Raw genomic sequence first — 15,865 nt, forward strand, 5'->3', positions numbered from 1 at the left:
TATGAATTTTGGGAAGTCCATAAAGAATAGGAGCTCGTGGATTCATAGGCACAACCATACTCTTCTGATGTTCGGTTTCAAAAACAAATGAAGAATTCTTAACTGCTTGTCTAAGATCTTTCTGGAACCCTGGAGTTGGGTCTCTTTGCAATCTCGAAAATCCGTCACCTTGAATAAGGTCTAGTACTTTCTGATTATACTGTCCCTTCTCCATAATCACAATGCAGTTGCCTTTATCTGCCTTTGAAACCACCAAATCACTGTCTTGCACTTTCTGTTGTATAGATCTTAGCAGCAAAACATCAGAATCAACACACGCACTCTGTGCTGGACTAGTACTCTTGATAACATTAGCCACCATGGTCTTTGTATCTACATCACCACGGCCCCAGGCAGGCAGGTTTGAAGTATAATTTCCAGTCAAAAATTACTCATAGAACATTAGAAAATTTGGCAGTGGATTCTGAGGTTGCAATAGTGCGGGGCCGTGGTGATGTAGATACAAAGACCATGGTGGCTAATGTTATCAAGAGTACTAGTCCAGCACAGAGTGCGTGTGTTGATTCTGATGTTTTGCTGCTAAGATCTATACAACAGAAAGTGCAAGACAGTGATTTGGTGGTTTCAAAGGCAGATAAAGGCAACTGCATTGTGATTATGGAGAAGGGACAGTATAATCAGAAAGTACTAGACCTTATTCAAGGTGACGGATTTTCGAGATTGCAAAGAGACCCAACTCCAGGGTTCCAGAAAGATCTTAGACAAGCAGTTAAGAATTCTTCATTTGTTTTTGAAACCGAACATCAGAAGAGTATGGTTGTGCCTATGAATCCACGAGCTCCTATTCTTTATGGACTTCCCAAAATTCATAAGGATAATATCCCAGTTCGTCCAGTGGTCTCATATTTGGGTGCGCCAACTTATAATCTGGCAAAAAGGTTGAATTCCATTATAAGAGACAAGTCCCAGTTCCAGCCGAAATATTGCTTGAAAAATAGCTTGCAGTTAATAGAAAAGATCCAGGACATTAACATACCAGATAATGCTGTTCTTCTTTCATTGGATGTAGACAGTTTGTTTACAAATGTGCCATATGGAGAGACTTTGGAGATTATTAAGGGTCTTTTTGAAAGGCAACGTTTACATCCAGGGGAAGTAGATGAATTGATAGATCTAACAGCGATTTGTATGAAACAAAATTATTTCAGATTTGGGGGACAGTATTATTTGCAAAGTGATGGTTTGGCTATGGGTTCACCACTAAGTCCTTTAATGGCTGATATTTTTATGGACCATTTTGAGAACCAGCATATTGTGGGCAACAATAATATATTATACTATTTTAGATACGTGGATGATTTGATTATTTGTTGGACGGGTAGTATGGGCCTGCTGGATGCATTTATTGCTGAAATTAATGGTAAGCATCCAAAAATTAAGTTTAAAAAGGAACTAGAGCAAGACAACTCATTGAATTATCTAGATTTAACAATCACTAAAGTAAACAACAGGCATCAGTTCAAAATTTACCGTAAGCCTACACATACCGATACAGTTATCCCGGCTTCTTCCACGCATCCGTGGCAGCATAAGTTGGCTGCTTTTCATTGTTATGTGCATAGAATGTTGACTGTGCCTCTTTCTGATGAACACTATCAGATTGAATTAAATAATATTTATCACTTAGCAGTTTCGAATGGTTACGATAAGTCTGTTGTGGATGGTATCATCAGGAAAAAGCGAAATAGTATGGTCAACACTATGTTGTATGCGGCACGATCCTCTGAACCGATTAAGAAATATAAAGCGAGCATAACTTATGTTGGCAAGTTGTCTGATGCAATTTACAAAATTTTGAAGTCCAACGACATTCCTGTGGCCTTTAAGACAAATAATACTTTGCACTCGAAGCTTTGCAATGGCAAAGATAAGATCGAGAATGGGAAAAAGTCTGGAGTTTATAAGCTTACCTGTGACGATTGCAATAAAGTGTATGTGGGGCAAACGGGCCGTAGTTTCACTACTAGGTATAAAGAGCATGTTGCGTCATATAGACATAACCATCCAGAGAAGTCCAATTTTGCAAAGCACTTATTAGATACAGATCACACTTTATCTGAGAATCATTCTTTTGATATTTTACATGTTTGCGAAAAGGGATTGCGTTTGGGTGTTCTGGAACAACTGGAAATAATTAGGTACAACAATAGGGGCATGATTCTTAACGAACAATTGAATGTTGCGTCATCGCCGTTATTACGAATTTTTCCATCTCACTCACACTTGCACGGTAGGGGGAGTGGTCAAGGTATAAATATGGCCGACCATTCTAGACAGGTTATTCCGTTGCCGGGCGTCAGACCGTCAACAACTCCTGAGGATGCCTCGTAGAGAGGCGAAACACGTGTCGAGGTTTATTCTTTTGGTGGTGGTTTGTTATATTTATTTGCGTATTTATTTTTGCGGTGGGAGGGTGGGAATATTAATTGCATGTAAAAATACGCAAGTAAGTATAACGGGTTAGCACTGATTGACTAGCACGTTATCTTTTCGCGGATTAGCAAAGTAATATTTTGGTTTTAATTAGTATGGATTTCCGCAAAGTAACGCCTGATTCTATGCATTATATAAACTCTTAAATTATTTAGATATGCTGTACAGTACAATAGTAGGTATCCACACCATTATCTAATAGCTTAACAATAAGTGATATACCTCTATGTGATATTTAGATCTTGACATATTCATTCAAAAAAGTATTTAAGTAGATATACTGTTGGAGCGTTGTTTCATTCGGTACTATTGGTGCTGACTGTCTCATATCTACATAATAAAAACTTTAGGAATTTTGTTTAATTTAACAATTGTATAATAAAAAATATGGAAGTGACGTCTACGTATTAAGTTTTACATCTGGGAGACCGAGCTTTGCTCGGAAAACATATAAAAACTCAAAAATGCGCCTTTTCCCAGAGATAAGACCTAGCTAGATCGATTTTTCGCCCCCGAAAACCTTCATATAGCGAATTTCATCGAAATCGAGCCGTTTCTGAGATCCCCGAAATATATATATATAAATAAATAAATAAACAAGAATTGCTCGTTTAAAGGTATTAGATTAATAGGTCATGGGCATGGCACCAATACCGGTCTATTAGTTTACATCTCATGTATGATAGCGTCAAGACGCCGTATAATAAACACATATTTAAATACTCATAATAAATAGACAAAACTTCCAGCCTTAACTCTGCGCATCATATCAGAAACAATAACTCGGGAACCGCGTGTTGTCGTAAATCCGTCGCGCGCGCAACCCGACACCGCACGATAGGATCTTCGTGGCCGACAGTAGCTGACGGATCGCGGTGGAGAGGGTAGCCTAGCGGCGATGACATGTGTCATGACAGTTCTTACTTACGTGGAAATGTATCCCTTTAAATAGCCTAGGACTGCGCGCTGTTTCGTATGTAACTTAGCTCCTAAATGGTCTTCTGACTGGAAGAAATCTGCAAGACAAAATTACAACTTAAACATGTTAAACAAAGTGATGGCTCCTATTAAATCTGTAATTATTGGGTAGATTTTCTTACAATGTATGTGTTGTATGGATTACGAAAACTCTCGAGAACTTTATAAAAGTTCCTTTTTCTCTCGCACTGTTGCCTTCTTTAGCAGGATAGCCGGCAAGATCTTTGACAATTTCGACATCAATATTACTTAAAAACAATATAGATTTTTTTTCCTACAATATATGATATATTACTTAACTACTTAAACTTGACAAACATTTTTTATGCATATAGATATAGATATATGTTTTCATTGTTGCAGGAGCCCAGAACCGGCGGACGGCGATCGGGCTCGCGCTGGAGCTGTTCGAGCAGCATCAGGGCACACACATACTCCAGGTAAGTTGGAATCCACTTAGAAAAACGTCCACTGCTGGACATAAGCCTCTTCCAAGGATGTCCGAACCGACTTCAGCGAATCTGCGGTCCCCACACAGTTCCCATCGATTTTGACCAGATTATCGCTCATGGGTCATCTGGTAAATATGTTATTAGGTTTGAACCTTCCTTTAGTGCAGAAAATTATGTAACCCTGTTTTTTCCAGTCGATTAAGGGTCATGTCAGCATGAAAACTTTTAATAATTGCCTTCTAGGGCCGTTAGCCAAATGTGGGTCATGGCCAGGGTTAATCATCTTTGTACGCAGTCGAATGCTGATAGGGATCCTGCGGCGCTCCACTACAAGGCGGGGTCGGCATTCGTTGGTGGTTTTAGACGGTAGTCCTATTACTGGTTAGTCCGTCATCGCTCCTGGTTCCCCCGGACCAGGTGGCATGCGTAAACGCATTTCCCCAACGTTAAAAAAAAGGGTTAATCATCTTTACAAGACAATGATATACATAGACACAATCTTGATGCAGCGCTACACAAGTAGGTTAAGTTATTTCTTAGACCTTTTCATTATCAAGGACTCGATTGACCCAATTGCTTACCATATTACAAAACAAGCAGAACAATTCTACCTACTCAAAACAATAAAAAACACACCACAATATTACAATGGTGCAACCAACAGTAACCTGACCCACGCACGTCTTTGTTTTTCTTAAGCTAAAAAACCGATCAAGGAATCACGTATTCAGCCGTTTCAGCAAAGTAGAAAACCGCAGCACCCACTAAACATAATGACAGTAAAATTGCACAAATCGATAATTTACGTGACTACTTGACAAGTGCAAGCCCTATAGAATATATTCTATTAATTTTGTTATGAAATTGAGTGAAATCGAGCAAATATCAAATTAGTTTTCGTAAATGTGTGGTATTGTGTTGGTAAAACGAATTGTAATGCGGCCAGTGGCGCAAGATGTCAAGTTCGTATATGAAAGGTTGTCAATTCGAAATGGTTTTTTTTGTTGTGATGAAAGCTCCTAAGGCATTGTTGATTTTAATTACTAAGTTATTGGTACGGATTGATTTGTCTCGCGATATTTATCTCTGTTGATTGAGTAGATGAAATCGGTAGTTAGTGTATAATGGATTGATGCAGTGGCGTAGGTCATAGATGTTTATATTTTATGGTCATGCAATCTCTTAAGTTTGTTTTCAATAATCATACATCATGTAAATTTTACCTACTCTTATTTCCTTTTAAAAAAATATTTAGATGCCCAGTGCAAAATAAAAGAAATGAAATATTTAAAACTGCATTAAAAAGGCAGATTACGCTAGTATTGATTGCTCATAATTTTGATTGGCTTAAGTTTTTTACCTATTAGGTGCCTTTGCCTCAAGTGCACCGTTAAAAACCGTTAGCTTTGTTAGCGCACAGAAACTATTAACAATGAATAATCCAAACTTTTATTGTTATTTTTGACTATCATCTACTACCGTTTTAACGCAGATTTGATACAAAAAACCTTGATTCATCTTTTAAAAAGTTTTTCGTCAACCGTGCATCTCATTAAATGGTAAGTTTATTAAATAGACTCAAACTTTAACTAGAAGTGACATTGGCTTTATAGGATGAGAAAAAATGTCTTATTGACGTTATCTTTCATATTTCTGTTTTTCACTCTAATATGCAGAATGCTAAATAGATATGGTGGAAAGATAAGCCGGGCCCTGGAGGGAAACTACCTTAAATCCTTAAGCTGGCTCATTTTACTTAAAGGAGACATTCCTTTATTTTTAAAAAGAAACAAAACTGCATTCAAAGTATTTTTCTTTTTTTCTTCAATTTGGCTTGTCTAAAAAAATCTTGAGTACTAAATATTAGATTTTATGGATATTTTGTACGACAGACGAGTGTAAGACCTAATGTTTCTTGGAGAAATGTTATCATTAACATTAACTGTATCGACTAGTAGAATAAAATTTTAGAATTATTTTAAAATTCGAGTTGTTTTTAGACGGTTGGAGTCCCGGGCGAGGCAAGCGAGTTTTGGAAACCCTTTGAATGCAGTTTTGTTACTTTTTAAAAATAAAGGAATGTCTCCTTTAAGTAAAATGAGCCAGCTTAAGGATTTAAGGTAGTTTCCCTCCAGGGCCCGACTTATGTTTCCACACTGTATAATTGTATATATGTGCCTTGGTTCGATAATTCCGCATATATTGCAGGCAGGTACCTACTATTAAAACCGTATGATGGCACAAATACATACAAATAAGTACCTACTGTTACTACCTAGGTAATATACATTCTGGAAAACTGACATATTAGTATATTACCAATGCTCTCCAATCGTCATAAAATGTCAAATCAAGACAATCAGCGATCACTAGTCATGTAAAAATGAGCTGTCTTACAATCGCAAATCGTTATCTCATCAGGTACCAGCTATACCTTAGGTAGCTACTTGTCAATTGTCCTACTTAAAGAACAAAGTTTGAACGATATTGAACTCTAATACTAGCTGCCCGATTTGAACTTTATGGATTAGATATGTCAGTGTCAAATGTGACGTTTCTTCAAACAAAAACGTTACTTTTAACACTGACACATCTAATCCATATCGTTTCTAGATCTATTAATTGACGTATCTTAAAGTTCGAATCGGGCCGTAGGTATAGTTCGCTTTTTTTAGCATTAGAAAGAACTTGCAAGAAGGTAAGCGATTTTGACAAGTCTTTTAATTGAAAAACGCTTTATAAAAATCAAAATTTAATACTTATGAAAGCAGAAGAATATAAATTATCGTATTAGATTCATAATTGTTACATATTTGCCGTAACTTATTTTTAAAATGTGTTTTTCAATTAAAAGACACATCAAGATTGTTTACCTTATTTCTAATGCTAAAAAAAACGAACTATAACAGCTTTTCACAGATCTACATAACAGTAGAAAAGTATCAGTCTCATCCAGTATTTCTTCAATCAGTGGGTCATTTTGGCTCGTGGTGATCGTTTTTCGTCATCATCTTGTTTGTTTAGCTTTTTTGCGCCGCCGCGGAATTGCTATTAGATGTAGAGCCGGTTTTACTTTCTGTGGGCCGTCAGCAAACAAAGAATAACATGTGGGAGCAGGAATCGGATACCGGTATTTTTTGTAAGGAATCGGATACCGGTATTTTTTGTATAGGAACGAAAACGGTATTTTTTCGTTCTTTGTTATATTTCATTACTAATTGGGCAATCTAATAATTCGAAGTCGTTACCTAAATATACAACTGAGTCCTACATTTCGAGTATAAAATAATTCGAAAAATATGGTTATTTCGAAGCTTTTGCAAAAAAACCGGTTCCGATCCCTGTGTGGGAGCTCGTGATCAACCGCAATGATTGATGAGTAATTACTTAATTAGCTGAAACCTAATTGAATCAATACAAAGCTGTAACATCGTTACTGTCATTTTATGTTTAGTGGGTTTCGTAGGGCATAATGGCACAGGCATATCATAAGGCAACTCTACCAATACCAACGTTTTTCTTCCACTACAGTATTAAATTAGTTTCGTTAACTTCGTCTATAAGTAGGTACTTAAAGTTAGGCGAAAATATAATCCTTTGGTCGCCAGTACAACACAGTTTCTGTACCAGTCGCGATGGAATATTTTCACCATTAACCGAAATTATGTTTAAATGTTTAGGTACCAATAATGATTGGGGGTTTATGTGGGTTTAGTAGCCTAGTTTTATAAGTATTATTTTTTTTTTATACTTCTTGTTTGTTTAGGTACTTAGTTTTCATTTAGTTTATTTTTAGATTTAGTAATTATTTGTATTTTAAGAAAATACTTTTTAACAATTATGATATTTTAAATTGTATTTTTTAACAGTTTCGTGAACGCGATCAAATCTCATTTCTGTTGACTGTACTGGAATATCAATAGATAGATATTACACGCGAGAGCGCGCGCGCCGACCGTAACATTTACCATTTTAGGTCTTTTTGTATCAACTAAATAGCTAAACATAAAAACAGGTGACACTAACAATAGTTAGGACACTAGCAATAGCTTTTTTCCGAGTTATGATGAGACACACGATTTTCCACATTTAACTACTTTTTCTATTTTAAAAAGCTTATTCGTTTTTCAGCTATGTTTAGATTATTTTATTTTTTCTTTCTTCGTATACTTCTTACTCATAGAGGATCATTTGGTGTCTGCCGTTTCATTATTATTGCGCCTTGTTGGCTCTGTCATTGTAATCTGCTGATATTTTCTGATGTAGGGGTTCATCGTTCAAAAAAATCTTAGTCTTGGCAACATACTTTATTTGTCATAAAATATGTTTGGTGAAATTGTAGTCTTTGAGGCATCAGAATATCCTTCAACTAGTTAATTTACTACATGTCGCTAATTCATTGTGTTTGTTTGTTCACAGTCGCTGGACGGTTTCGCGCTGTCGGTGGCGGCAGATGGGAGGTTCCTGTACATATCTGAAACTGTTTCTATATATTTAGGATTATCACAAGTAAGTAATTCCATGTTAACATTAATAATGAATCCAATCCAACTAAGTTATCAGCTTGTTAACATAATCTGTAACTTTTACGAACTTATTCGTCCGTCAGCATAGAAAATAGCGCGTAGACCAGAAGTAGTGATTCATGAGAATACTTGGTTATAGGGTAGCTCTGGATTGTTTCGTGAATTGAGCTTATAGAGTTTACTAAGCGCAACGTCTCGGATGAACCATTATAAATGAGACCCCAAGTGCCAAACTATGTATGTAGATGTAATAGAAGCGTCCTTACAATGGTTCGAGTACGTTGTCGACTTGTCTGCGCTCAGCCGGGCTAGCGCATGATTGGCGCGACAGTATCTCGCGGCGAGATATACTAGCCGTCCCTCTTTATTGAACATAGAAAAAGACGGATAGTCTATCTCGCCGCGAGATACTGTCGTGCCAATCATGTGCTAGGCCTACAGTAAACGATTGTTGTAATACGTATCAGCAGAAACGTAAACGTCAACGTCTTCAGCACACCTACGCATGTGCAGTCAGCAGATAAAATCATATTTCGGCGGCGCTACAGACATCCGGTGATGTACAGATAGCAGATAAATACACGTGTCGTGTTATGGGCCGTACGTGTCTCGGGTTCCGAGGGAAGATTTAAAAAAAGAGGAAAAATAGGAGACATTTGAGATTTTGTCAATGGCGGGCTCGAAAGTTGTCGAGAAATATAAATAGTAAAATGTGGAAAAAAGACTATAAAACGTCAGGACACGTACATGTGCTCTCTAGTTGGTTATAAATTTAACTCGCTAAATATTGAACCATTGTATACCATTCTACTGAGTTTAAATAGTACAATCTTAAGTTATATTAGCCCTTATCAGTTCCAATAAGCTGTACACTGATTACTTATAAATAGTTGATGGAGGTCCTGTGTCCACAAATACTTTCGAGTGAAACTTTTTGGGAGTATTTCAGCTTGCTAGTTCGTGCCAAACACACTATCTGTAGTCTTGTGGCAGCTGGCCAGGAAACAAAGGTTAGGTATAATATAACACAAAATGTAATAAAGCGAAAACAACCCTGACGTGGATTAATGGGAAAAAAGAAATTAAATAACATAACAAAATTAAAAGGCCGTCTGAAAAGATCCGAAAACTGGGAAATTCAACATGGCCGTTTCGTGGGGGATCCGTGTTCGGGGGTGGTGTGAAAGAGAGCGCGTGGGGGGAAAGGGACGATGCGCTATGCTGGTCACGTAGCTGGCGAGGCTCGCGCGTGCTCGCCATCCTAATGCTGGAGTCGTACACACACATACACATAACTATACATACATATACACTAATGTCAAACAGCTAAACACTTTCCTAACACACACTTAAACTTACATATCGGTGTGTGTAAAAATACATAAAGTTCCCGGTAAATAAGAGCAACCCGTAGCTATATTAAATTCTGCCAAGTTTTTTGGTGATGATGCCGACAATGGGAAATCGTATTTTCCTTTTATAGACGAAAATGAAAATGGATTTCCTTGAGGAGGATTATTTACGTGTAGCTTTTTGTTCTGGAATAAATAAGTCGCTGATAGCCTCGTATTGGTGTCCTAGAAAAGTGTAACAAAGAAAATATTTCAATTCACCAAAAGTATTATAAATTATAATCAGCAGCAGAAATTATTAAGCACAGGAAGCGTCTTAATGAATTTGCACATTCTCTTGTATCGGGTACATTCTGTTTTCTTCCCTGTATATTAAAGTCTTGTACCGATGCTTGAAAATAAACATCTCAATTTTTAAGTATAGTTACACGTAGTGCCTACCACTATCACACTTACTACTGTCACTGTCAGCTTACATCATATCTCCACCAATCACGTCACCAACATCCACAGCGACAAATTTATCGTCAAACATCATAAAATCCAAAAGGCCTTTCTTAGAACCGACCACCATTGTCTGTAACGATTCTCATGCGCGGCCGCGCGGCGGATACGCACCAGCTGAATCGGTAATAGGGTCCCACAATTATATTTGATAAATTTATTTATATACCGATTTGCATACGGCGTGAAAGGCGATGATTCATTTGATCTAGCTTCCTTGATTGTGCTGAGGTTAATAATGTTTATGTATCTTTTAAGGCAAGGCAAGTCAGACAAGGTGTAAATTCCTGGCGAAATTTCATACATTCACAGCGGGTTTGCTGCTGCGAGTATTCGTACTGCGACATCTATTTTCAAAGTGCTTAAAAGCTTTATTACGATGTCGGTTTTTGAATTTTCTTTGATGCTTCATCTAGTGTGATAGTGGCCATTATGTCATCCAGATTACAGTTCTTATCAATCATAATGCTTTAGATACACTCTGCCAAAACAAGGCTCTTATTCAGCGACAACCGATAATTTAAATTCAGTGTTAAAGTAACACGCTATTATACATTACAAGTTACGGCGTTAGAGCAATCAAACATTACTATGCAATACCCAATGCATGTCAAGTTATATCAGTGCCTTGCGAAAATAAACGCCAAAATATGAAGTAAAGATTGAAGACAGTGTTACAGAGGACCTGCATAAAAGATCATAAGTTGCACTAGGATGGCGAGTTAATTCCTATGGCAAAGGTTAACTATGTTGTGTGTCACGTAGCTATGAATGAACGACGGCTATCAGGCATCGCCTGGCAGGTGGCTTCGGGGAAACGGCGCAGGAGTCGCGATTGTGGTATAACTGCGTTGACTCTATCGGGGTATGGGATGCGTTAATTAGTAAAAGTTATGCCAGGAAGATACTAGACTTGAACATACTTAAAGTTGGAAAGTTGGTAGAACGACAAAGCTATATAAGAAAAACAAAATTTACAAGTACCTTGTAAAAATACAACCCAGCATTGGGATACTGTTTAAGCTAGATAAAACACAACGAAATAAAACATTATATGTTCTAAGTTGTCTCTAACTGCGATCTAAGTTGTATAAGTTACTTCTTGTTTTATAAATTAGTTCGAGCTATCTGTATGCTAGTGCCTTAACCTCATAATATACAATCTATGAAACTACTAAAGATCGACGAAATTTGTTAAGCTCTTTAGATACTTATAAGCAAATGGCCAATACTTATGGATAAGGATATGGATATGGATTATGGACAATACTGAGGATTCTTCAATATGAAGGACGTTCTCGAAGTACTAAAACCCGAAAACTAACCAATGTTTATCTCTCGGCAGGTAGAAATGACTGGCAGCAGTATATTTGACTACGTGCACCAGGCCGACCACGCCGAGATAGCGGAGCAACTAGGGCTGTCGCTCGCGGGGCGGTCGGGCGCTGGGCTCAATAGTCCGGCCTCTGGCAGTGAAGAGGGCAGCCAGCATGGGACTAACAACCCTGACGGTATGTATCACAATATATAATGATTCTGTAATTTGGTGTAATGTAGATGTTGCTCCTTCTGATCTACCGACCGTCTGTAAGTGGACTATGTGTATATTACAAACGTAAGAGTTAGAAGACTTAGAAGCGACGAAAGAGCTTGTAGACGGATAACCTTACCTATAGACCTTCTTCCCTACATTGATCTTAATTAATTTTGTAAGTTTGACTTTGTGTGGAGAATTAATTAAGCCCCTGAGAATTTTACTTAAAATGTTAAATCGACCTCGGACCAAATAAACGTTTTAAGCTGTCTCCCAGAAAAAGTAAGTAGGTATATTAAATGACTCCATTCAAAGAATAAAAGACAATTATAAAGTAGATCACAAAGAATAAAACATCAGTAAGTATCACAAACCGTTACCAGATCGAAAACTAAGTAAAACGGACGTTTTTTCCAAACGTTTCAAAATTCAATTACGCTTTCTTTATTTTTGAGTTCAACGGCACTACAGTATCGCTCCTACTGCTCAGTATGTCGAATCGTTCAATAGTATTAATAATAAGTATAGTACAATTTAAATTGAATTAAGTTCACGGGTGTTGAAGGCTCATGAAATGGTCTATGGGGTGTCTGTATCGCGCTGATTAAATTTTCGGCGCCGCTATGGGAGAAAATTGTCGGCGTTGCGTATCTTATGGCGCAGTTTCCTAAAGTCATTCGAACTTTCTAAGCTCACCGTTTGTTTATTGTAAACTTCACAGACTAGATGGCATCAAACTATGTAGCAGACACATACCTACACGTACAGTTTCCTACAACTTAAATACTAGCCTAGATTTAGTCGAGTCCAGTATTTTTAAAAAGATAGTTAATGTGCCAAATGTTTTACATCTCAGTAAGTACCTACTTCTATTGCTGAGGATATTATCTGTTACATACCAACATTAATATTATACATATACATACAATTTCTAGTATCACCAAGTAGGTTTCGCGTAGTAGGTATAAAAATACTACTTAGGCAAGCAATAATAAAAGGTACTACTCGTAATAGCGCCCACTACAATTAGCAGTTTTAAATAGGTAAGCAAAAAGTGAAATGAAGTAAAGCTAGTCCAATAGTAGAATAACTCTTTATAAATACTTCGGTCCAGCGGCTACGTTCTTTTTGTTCATCATATTCATCTGTGGTCAAGTAAAAGACGTTTGTGTTATTGTAGCCAACTGGCCACTTGTTAATGTTTGGACTAGATAGCTTTTTTATTTCAAACCCTTTACTCTATTTAGGTAGTTAAAATGTAATGATAAGATAATAGGTACCTATCGTAGGTACCTATAAAAAAACATTAAGTTTAACTTAATTTTTGAAAGTAGGTACCTACCTATAGTCAGCATCAAAAGTAGCGTATACTATGCGTCAATAGTATCTACCCACCATTCCCTTGTAGCTTAACAAAATCAAATTCGCCTATAAGTATAGAAAAAAAAGTAACGGATATAGCAAAAATAACATGAACAGTATTCGTGGCCTTCACCCGAAGAGGGGTCTCTACAAAATTAATAAATAATACAATAACTTTTTACTACTGCTGATGCTGACTGTACTCCAATCGATATATTCTTTTATCAATGTAATGGCCGGATTGCTCAGTACGGTTCTGATACATCTCGTAGAAAGATCGCATCTTCATTGATCACATAAATTAAACCAATCTGCCAATTACAATACAGCTAATAATCGAACAACCGCATCCAATCAGCTAAAAACCGTTTATTTTCTAACTGCCTCTAATTTCCTAACATGAAGGGCTTTCAATTTACTCGATGTGTTCGAAAAAAGCTGGTGAAATGGTGTAAAAAAATCAATCAGGAACGAAAGATGTGACAGGCGGCATTGTAGGTTGACGGGCGTGGAGAAACGGACTCCAAGGAAAGATGTGGCTCTTTGTACGCTGATGACCGTGGTGCTGGACGGGGCTAAACTTAGGATTGAAGAGATAATTAAAACGCTCGATTGCGTCTTGGTACAGTCACCAAGAAATATATAGGTACGCCCAATCGCCCTTAAGTTTTGTTCAGAAGGTTCAGGGCAAATAGAGTTGTATCAGATAGATTTTGACCAAATTGTTCTGTCAAATATTAGTGCAGTCCAGTGAAACATCTCCACCGTTTGGTTAGAAGTTGAGTCAAATTTTGTTGAAAGAAAGTGTCTGTGATTCTACGACCTCGTGAATACCTACAATGAAATACCTTTACTTTATACGGGTCAAATATTTAATAAAATGTTACGACATATTCCATTTAAACGGAACTGAGACGAATTCTTTGACATCTGAAGTTTTAATTTGGCACAACAATTTATCTCGCCATCGACCCGACTCCAGTGATCTATTACAAAACATTTTACCATAAACTAAATCACAGATCGATTGCGCAAAAAGCTACCGCTTAATCTAAGTTTACAACCGAGGCATTTCTATTTTAAAGCACAATATGTGGCCAGATGTGAACACAGCGTAAGTCCAAAAAAGATTGCTTTAATTTTATTAATTGTGTTAAATACTGGTGATAAATTATAGAAGGTTATAAGGTAAGAACCTACAGAAGAAATAGGCTTCTATACATATATACACGTGTGCGGAACTGCGTCCAGGATTTTCTTCAAATGTGATTTAAGGAGGAGAGGCCAAAGTTCTTTCAGTAAAGGTAAATTGCTAATAGAGAGCTAACTAGCTGACTGGTACCAAAGAAAGCTGCAAAAATAATGTACATTCACTTTAATGGATATTGGACATGTGTCATGTCATGATCAACTGCAATCGATTGCGGCTTGCAATGAATGTAGTATTGTCCAGAACCACATATCAGTGACTGATGTTAACCCTTAACTCGCAGTGGGTAGTTGAATCACCTCAATACGCAAAGTTGACATGGTGACTCAATGCAGAACAATAACGACCTTGTGGCTCAACAGGTGTCACATTGCGCAGTGTCAAAAAAATTGTCTATTAGGTGCATGGTTATCGGCCTTTGTTGTCTTGAGCGCAAAAGATAATCTGCACGAAAAAAGATACAAGTTATCTGTAAAGACCAAAGTAAACCATTGGTAAAGGCTAAAAAACTAACGGGAATATTTTATAACCAACATTTCTAAACAAACAACTGAACGTCTCCCAATGCAACGACCTAACTGGAAGTATTCTTTATAAACCTCAGTTAGATTTCTCAGCTTTGGTGAAATCAATTAAGGCATGAGATGGTTCCATCGGCGGTCAAATTGGTGGAACCGAACGTCAGTCAGATCGGCCACAGATGACTCAGACGCAGTGGAATCATGAAAGGACCAATATTTTTAAAAGTTTAACATAACGGCTTGGCTAAACTTCTACTGGTCTTTTTTTGCCATAATAGTCTTCTTTATTTAGTGCGATTAATAGGTTGCCTGTTTTTTTTTCGGTGGATGTTAACTAAGCAGGCGACTTACTGATCTAAATGTCAACATATGAAGATGCCTTGGGAACCCAACATATATAAAAACATATTTAACACTAAGTACCTAGTCTAAGCTAATCTAGCTATCTTTGTTAACAGTGTCATCAATAATGAGTCTAGCAGCAAGTGGGAGCCTGTTCCGAGGTATGGACCGCGCCTTCTGCATCAGAATGAAAAGTACCCTCACCAAGCGGGGCTGCCACTTCAAGTCGTCGGGATACCGGGTAAGCAGTGATATCACGAGTACTGCCAATTGATGTATTAGTAACGTTACAGACAAAATAACCTTTGGGATTACTTAAGTTATCAATTTCGTATAAAATTTACAACCATTGATATAAAAGATCGTAATCGCATTTTTAATTTTGTTTCCAGCATTATTATTCTGTCTACTAATACTTCAGTTAGCATTGAATTAATCATTCCTTGGATTGCAGATAAACTGAATTTTATTTATAAATTCAATGATAACGGGGAAGGAAAGGAAGCACCTTATCTAGAAGAGATTTATTCACTCGAGTCATTAGCGTGAATTTGTGGATATTTATCTTATCTAGACATTTTAAGGAAGCTG

The 15,865-nt window shown here is 37.2% G+C and overlaps 1 protein-coding gene across 2 annotated transcripts in view; it reads left to right on the forward strand.

The window, feature by feature from the left end:
* Window positions 1–15,865, forward strand: part of LOC134795216 (protein trachealess) — a 64,914-nt gene that overhangs the window by 38,501 nt on the left and 10,548 nt on the right. For both annotated transcript variants that reach the window (XM_063767053.1, XM_063767049.1), the window contains 4 exons: window positions 3,835–3,911; window positions 8,343–8,432; window positions 11,651–11,816; window positions 15,391–15,515. In XM_063767053.1, the coding sequence (XP_063623123.1) occupies window positions 3,835–3,911; window positions 8,343–8,432; window positions 11,651–11,816; window positions 15,391–15,515 (458 nt within the window). The remainder of the gene's footprint in view (window positions 1–3,834; window positions 3,912–8,342; window positions 8,433–11,650; window positions 11,817–15,390; window positions 15,516–15,865) is intronic.

Source organism: Cydia splendana, chromosome 1 (genome assembly GCF_910591565.1).
Source record: "Cydia splendana chromosome 1, ilCydSple1.2, whole genome shotgun sequence".
In the NCBI taxonomy this organism is placed as follows: domain Eukaryota; kingdom Metazoa; phylum Arthropoda; class Insecta; order Lepidoptera; family Tortricidae; genus Cydia; species Cydia splendana.